The sequence below is a fragment of the Aedes aegypti genome, chromosome 3 (genome assembly GCF_002204515.2).
Source record: "Aedes aegypti strain LVP_AGWG chromosome 3, AaegL5.0 Primary Assembly, whole genome shotgun sequence".
NCBI lineage: Eukaryota > Metazoa > Arthropoda > Insecta > Diptera > Culicidae > Aedes > Aedes aegypti.
In genome coordinates this window covers 127,680,173-127,687,946 of record NC_035109.1, presented here as the reverse complement: position 1 = coordinate 127,687,946, position 7,774 = coordinate 127,680,173, and the positions used below count along the sequence as shown (strand labels likewise).

General features: G+C 35.7%; 1 protein-coding gene across 1 annotated transcript; it reads left to right on the top strand.

Annotated features, from left to right (window-relative positions):
• The first annotated feature begins 4,633 nt into the window (after positions 1 to 4,633).
• Positions 4,634 to 5,091, top strand: LOC5580146 (larval cuticle protein 9). Its single transcript, XM_021850720.1, has 2 exons — positions 4,634 to 4,845; positions 4,908 to 5,091. The coding sequence occupies exons 1-2, from the start codon at positions 4,703 to 4,705 to the stop codon at positions 5,089 to 5,091; spliced, it is 327 nt and encodes a 108-aa protein (XP_021706412.1). The 5' UTR covers positions 4,634 to 4,702.
• The last annotated feature ends 2,683 nt before the right edge of the window (positions 5,092 to 7,774 follow it).

Below are 7,774 nucleotides of genomic sequence, written 5' to 3'. Positions count from 1 at the left end.
ATTAGTCTGACACTTCATGTTAAAGCTATTTCCGTTGGAATCAAGTACATTTGAGGGTTTATATGCAAACATGGAAAATTTATAAGATTTTAGCAATTTAGAAATGCTCTCAAACAATCTGTTCTACGATCACTATTTGATGAAGTCATAATGAATTCGTCACTTATACTTGATAGCCTATTTTAAAGTAGAACTCCTATTCGGTCTCAAAACTCTTAGCGAATACTATTTTTACAAACTGGGACCATTTTTGTAATCTAAGTCAGAAATTTCCATATAGCGTTAAACGCCTAAAGATATGCAACGCCCTACAAATGTTCTGTAATTCATTCAATTTTGAATTTTGTTCGAGTGATGCTTCATTATCAAAGTTACCCCAAAACAGAAAACCGACTTTCGATCATATGAAAAATTATAAAGCCATTAAGAATAAATCTTTTGGAAATCTATCAACTGGAATCGATAGTTATGATACCAGTACTTGTTTTAAAAATATGAATTAAAATTCTTTGAAACAGCATGCATAAATATTCAAGTTTTCTTCGAAAAAACTATCAAAGTTACCCCGTTTTACGGTACTGGTTTATAAAATCTCTCTGAAACTGTGACTAACGTTCAAACTAGCTTATAGGTAGCTATCTGTCTTTTAAGAAGAGCAATCATCAACTCAAATCTTGCTTTATAACTCTTGAAAGGAATTTTCAGGATCTTTTATGTAGTAAACCAGAACCTTATAAACGTATATGCTTATAATAAAACTATACATAAAACATAAAATTCTGTCAAGTGTTTAAGAACCTCTGCTCTTCCTGATACGCAACGATAATGGTCGAAATAAGAATGGGAAAGTAAACACAAACACGGTCCGGAAAGCAAACATGGACATAAAAAGATGTCTGCTACTAGTTCACAGTTTCCGTTGTCTGGCACTGTTTGGATGGAATGCTAGTTGGGGTCCAGTTCTCCAATCGGTGTAGAACTATTATCGATCGGATGGCCGGTTAGGCATCTCGTTTTTGCAATGGTTAAACAAGAAAGCTTATAATGGTACAGAGAGACACAGATTAATAATAAAAGCAATTATCTCACACCTGCAGATTTCTTCTCACTTTTAGAGATTCGCAATAAGGTACCGTGGGGCAAGTGGGTAATGGATTTCGCATAGGTGGGATTCTTCAAATTCTAGAGACTTTAAATTAAAACAAATGAGGTCATGTATATTTTTTAGCTTGACTTCCACCAAATATAAGCAGTATGCTGAAATTTATTCTTATGTAAACTTGAAGAACAAAGTACAGAAAAAGTTTTTGAAAAACGTTTCTTTACTTTTAACTTGCCTCACAAGTGGGGCAAGAGAAAAGTTTATCGTTTTTTTTTTTCAAAAACTAACAGTTATTTTCACGATTCCTATTACCGTAAAACGGGTTAACTTTGATAGTTTTTTCGAAGAAAACTTGAATATTTATGCATGCTGTTTCAAAGATATACAATTTATATTTTTAAAACAAGTACTGGCATCCTAGCTATCGATTACAGTCGATAGATTGGCAAAAGATTTATTTTGAATGGGTTTATAATTTTTCATATAATCGAAAGTTGGTTTTCTGTTTTGGGGTAACTTTGATAATGGAGTATGATTCGAACAGAATTGAATGAATAACGAACATTTGTAGGGCATTGCATACCTCTAGGCGTTTAACGTTATATGGAAATTTCTGACTTAGATTACAAAAATGGTCCCAGTTTGTGAAAATGCTTTTCGCTAAAAGATTTGAAACCGTTTTCAAGTTCTATGATAACTAGGCTGTCAAATATAAGTGGCCAACTATTCAAAACTACATCAAATAGTGATCGTAGAACAGATTGTTTGTAAGCGTTTCAAAAATGCTAAAATTGTGTAAATTTTTTAAATTCGTATAAAAAGCCTAAAATGTTCTTGATTCAAATGAAAACCGCTCTTACATGAAGTGTCATACTAATATTCTTTAGTTTTGCATTCGTTTTGCTTAACTGATTAACAGAAATTATGTTATTTTGTTTAGTATGTGGTGGGTTACGCACTATCAAAGTTACCCGCATTATCAAAGTTACCCCGTTTTACGGTACCGTAAAACGGGGTAACTTTGATAGTTTTTTCGAAGAAAACTTGAATATTTTTGCATGCTGTTTCAAAGATTTACAATTTATATTTTTAAAACAAGTACTGGCATCCTAGCTATCGATTACAGTCGATAGATTGGCAAAAGATTTATTATGAATGGATATATAATTTTTCATAAAATCGAAAGTCGGTTTTCTGTTTTGGGGTAACTTTGATAATGGAGTAAGATTCGAACAAAATTGAATGGATAACGAACATTTGTAGGGCATTGCATACCTCTAGGCGTTTAACGTTATATGGAAATTTCTGACTTATATTACAAAAATGGTCCCAGTTTGTGAATATGCTTTTCGCTAAGAGATTTGAGACCGTATTCAAGTTCTATGATAACTAGGCTATCAAAGATAAGTGGCCAACTATTCAAAACTACATCAAATAGTGATCGTAGAACAGGTTGTTTGTAAGCGTTTTGAAAATGCTAAAATTGTGTAAATTTTTTAAATTCGTATAAAAAGCCTAAAATGTTCTTGATTCAAATGAAAATCGCTCTTACATGAAGTGTCATACTAATATTCTTTAGTTTTGCATTCGTTTTGCTTAACTGATTAACAGAAATTATGATATTTCATTTGGTATGCGGTGGGTTACGCACTATCAAAGTTACCCGCATTATCAAAGTTACCCCGTTTTACGGTACCTTTAACATTTATTAAGGCGTCCCAATGAACAATAACATAAATAACATGTAAACAAAGAACATTTTATTCTTGTTACCTACTTGAAGTTTCTTCTGTTCAGTTAAGTTAGGTGAAATGATTCGACAACATTATAACTGCAACATTTCCAATGATAGTTCTTACATCATGGGACAGTAATTGCTTTTCTGCTCTGTAGAATTTTCACCGCTCGTTATTTGTTTTTTATGAAAATCGGATTTAACGTCGGATAACTCTTCGTGAGAAATCAAACGGAATCCTTCAATAAAGTATTTCGAAACTTTCTTATGTGGGTAGACCAATACCCCATTTTTTATGTTTTGAACTAGCTTTACATAGATATTCCATGAGATTTCCGTGCGTTCTCTTATATTGGAACTTTTCAATCAACGTCTTACTTTTAATCGGCTGTCCGAAGTACACATATTAATATCATCATATTTGGCAACCTTTATTTAGAGAAATGCCATGATAATAACTTGTAACGCTTTGTGTATAGTGTTTCTTGAATTATCAGCACGTTCAGCTATTCTATGATAATTGCGCACCTCATATACTTATAGCTACCTAAAGAGAAAACACAAATTCAATCTCTAATGAGAAACTTTTCACTTGCCCCACGTGATTGGAAAATTGACGGTGTTTTAATTTAGTTATTTTTAGTTCTATGTCGAATTATTTCTAAAACTTTTTTCATTGCAGTTTAAAACTGTCAGAAAGGACAACTTAAAAGTGGTACAGAAAATTATTTTCCGCAACTTTTTTTCGCTGAAAATATTAAAATAAGATTGCACGCCGCCAAGTTGTTACGGAGTTATATTTAACAGGTTAACAATCTTTCGCTGTATTATGCAATAATGGTTGAAAAATCTCAGGAATCTCTTACCTATCGTAATGTTCTGAATGGCCTCGAAGGTTTACGCATGAGTTTAAAACGTTAATTCACATATTCAGTAAAATATACCAATTATTTTCACTTACCCCATTTACCCACTTGCCCCGCGGTACCTTACACATTATTTATTTATTTATTTGGTTCTACATCAATAAGCTTGATAAACCTCGCCAACAATGCATCTTTTGATTGTTTTTTTTTTTAACTGAACTACTTTCGAGGGAACGGGTCATTCGGTGAAATGGATCGTTCGGGGAACTGGCGTTCGGAAAATGGTATTCGGGTAAATTACATTCGTGGAAAAGTAGCACATTAATTGAATATACTGATCATGTATTGCAATGTATTATGATATGATACGGCCCAGATAGCCGTAGCGGTAAACGCGCAGCTATTCAGCATGACCATGCATAGGGTCGTGGGTTCGAATCCCACTGGTCGAGGATCTTTTCGTAAAAGAAATTTTCTCGATTCCCAGGGCATAGAAGTATCTTCGTACCTGCCACACGATATACACATGCAAAAATGGTCAATCGGGAAAGAAAGCTCTCAGTTAATAACTGTCGAAGTGCTCATAAGAACACTAATCTGAGAAGCAGGCTTTGTCCCAGTTGGGACGTAACGCCAGAAAGAAGAAGAACAAGAAGATATTAAAGACTGACGCAAATTTCATAGCTAATTTATTTCTTTCACTAAATTTTCAAAAAAAATTCTAAAATTCCATCTCTGTATATTGCGTATATGAAATACCCTTTCTTCTTTTTTTCTGCAAGAGAAATAAAATTATGACTGAGTCAAGTGATTCAGAAGCTTCAATTTTGAAAACCTGTTGCCTGTCTACAATGTGCACCAGACACGTCCCCTCCACAAGCAGTTCGAAGAACCAACTAGTTTGATTACGATTCTGCTTTCGAAGCCACAAACCCAAACTAGTATCAGTGTTAAATTCAGTCAACATCCAACGCATCTCGCAAAAAGAAGTCCGTGAAGATGGTTAACACGTTCTCGGTGGTCGTGATCTTGACCTTGTTCGCATTTTCGATCCAAGCTGCTCCGACGGGCAGAGAAGCCGACTCCCAGCTGAAAGTAGTTACTGAATCAAACAAATATGCAACAGATGAGTTCGACTGGAGGTTTAGTATTGTTGCTTATGGTAATAGAAATGTGTTTTTATTGATGGTTTCTGGAATTACAGCTACCAATTGAGCGATGGTCGAGAAGTGCGATCAAATGCATATAAGAAGACCTTGGCTGATGGCCGTGAGGTTTTGGTGATCAACGGGCTGTACAGCTATGTGGCGCCCAATGGGGTGAAGTATACTGTATCCTACTACTCGGACGAAAATGGTTATCATCCAACTGTGATTGGTAGGTTGTGAATAGGATTATTTTTATTATTATAACATCTTATGATTTTGTTTGATCAACGAACCTCTTTTCCCTGAAGGACCTCAGTTTATTGATCCGAAAGTATTAGCATCACTGATTTGATAATTTTGGATGTACTATACCACACTACAATGTTAGCTCTACAATCAATTATGTTTTAGTTGTTAGCTATTAATGAGAAAATACCTAGTGATAAAATATGCTTTGACTGCTGTAGATAGATATAAGTATACCTCGATTTAGCGTACACTACGGTGTCCCAAAATTTCAATTTTCCAGAAAACTTGGGGATTTGACATCCAAAAGGCAGAGCCGTAGCGTAGTCTCATGGCGCCCTTGACGAATTGCCATTTGAGCGCCCCTTATACAAAACTCAGCTGGAACGATGAAGCCCCCCGTTTGGATAACGCTGCAATAAATACGCGACAAATGTCAAAGAAATGAAATGTCATCTAGACGCCCGGCTGTCATAGCGATGATTTGCAGATTAGAAGATCTAAAGCTACAATTTCTCTATAAAAAGTTTAAAGTATTATTATAATTTGAATTATCTAAAACTTGAACTAGCTCCATCAATTTGTGAATTTCATAATAGTATTGATTTAGAAGATTGATCTCGTGCGGAACGAATAATAAGGTGAACTATATAGAATCAAACATATGCTCCTAGTTGTCCTTTGTTCTACGGTTTTCAGTAGTTAAACACTCTCCGCGCATAGCTAGTCAATAATCACTCTACTAAGTTACTGAACCAAACATTGAAGGATTAGTTTGTCATATCGTGATAGACGGCTAAGGTGAGGATTGGAATGGTTACAATCGAAATGACTGTTCTAACCTCTACTTTAAGCGCTAGGTCGAGTAAGATTACACCCTGCGTGACAGGATTCATATAGAAAATAAGGGTATTCACCAAAATTGTATGAACATTTGTAAGACATTATATATGAGATCACTAATAACTAAATCTAATTTTAGCTTAAAGCTGTATCCACAACCAAAGCGGTCCGCTTTCTTAAGATTTGGAAATTCCCTGTCCACATTTCCTTTAAGAATTTTGTACGTGACACGATGGATACTGGACGTCACGACATCACCGTCGGAAATTATCACTGCAAGAAGTGCAACCGTCGAGATTCGACAGAAACGCAAATGGTAGCTTGTGATCAGTGTAATGAATAGATCCACTTCGGATGCGCAGGAGTTAACGAGTCCATCAAAGATCACAAATACGTCTGTGTCAATTGCGCTTCCTTAGTGGCGACTACGACCGGTTTGCAAGCACTGAAACTACCCGGTGTTGACAATAAGTCCACAAAACCGTCAAAGCGAACGAGAAAAGCGTAAAATACCCCTGTGCCTAGAATGACTTCTAGCGCTAGAGCAAATCAATTGAAGATTCAAATGAAGTTACTGGAAGAACGCCAACTATTGGAAGAGTAAGCGCTCAAAGAACAGGAAGCAATTCGGTTGAAGGAGATGGAAGAAGAACGCCGTCAATTGGAGGAGAATCGGAAATTAGCTGAGAAAGAAAGACGATTACGAGAACGCCAAATTCAGGACGAAAAAACCTTGCAAGCCAAACAGTCAAGGATCGGTTGTAGATTCAAGGAACCATGCATGGGCATGCAAAAATATCACTGCCAGCACCATTAACGGGACTGCAATCAATAAGGGCCAGTTTCAGAGCGTCGGAGCGACCAAGAATGTTCAATCTAGTTTAGGTCGAACAACCAGCGGGTTTTAACGTCAATCGTACGATTCCGACATTATTGGGTACACATCATATAGCAGCACGCCAGGTTATTGGTAAAGAACTGCCAACCTTCAACGGGAATGCTGAAGAATGGCCAATATTTTAAGCTGCTTCGAACAGTCCACCGAAGCATGTGGTTATTCGGACGCAGAAAACTTGTTCCGACTTCAAAGAAGTTTAAAGGGCCACGCTTTGGAGTCAGTACGAAGTCGACTGTTGCTTCCATCTAGTGTACCACACGTGGTAAACTCAATATGAACACTTTATGGTAGACCAGAGCTACTGGTTCGATCTTTATTGGAAAAAGTTCACCGACTGCTAGCACCAAAACAAGAAAAGTCAGAGACAATAATGGAGTTTGGGCTAGCGGTACAAAACCTAGTGGATTACCTCGAAGTTGCACATCAGGAAAATCACCTCAATAATCCAGTTCTCATGCAAGAGCTGATCGAAAAACTTCCTGGACCTTTGAGATTACCATGTCTCGGCAAAATCTAAAAACATACTTCAAATCCATTAGAAATCGCAACACATAAAATAAAACAAAATGAAATTAACATTACTTACACTACACTTTCTTTTTCAATATTTTTTATAAATTTCATAATTTTAGTATTGAGAAATAAAACAAAAATATGTAGGGAAAGTGTACCAGTTATGGCCATAGTGGTTCCCTATTTGGCCATATGCAAAATTTGGATAACTTTTACATTTTTAATCTTTTTGAATGTTTTAACATCAAGATTTATACTTAATTTTACTGCTAAAACACAAAAGATTTTTCAAATTGCTTTTACAAGATATCACGTATTGCGAAATAGGGAACCACTATGGCCATAACTGGTACACCTACCCTATATGTAAAATGTACTAGTCTACGTCGGTTGACGAAAATAAATAAATAAATAAATAAATAG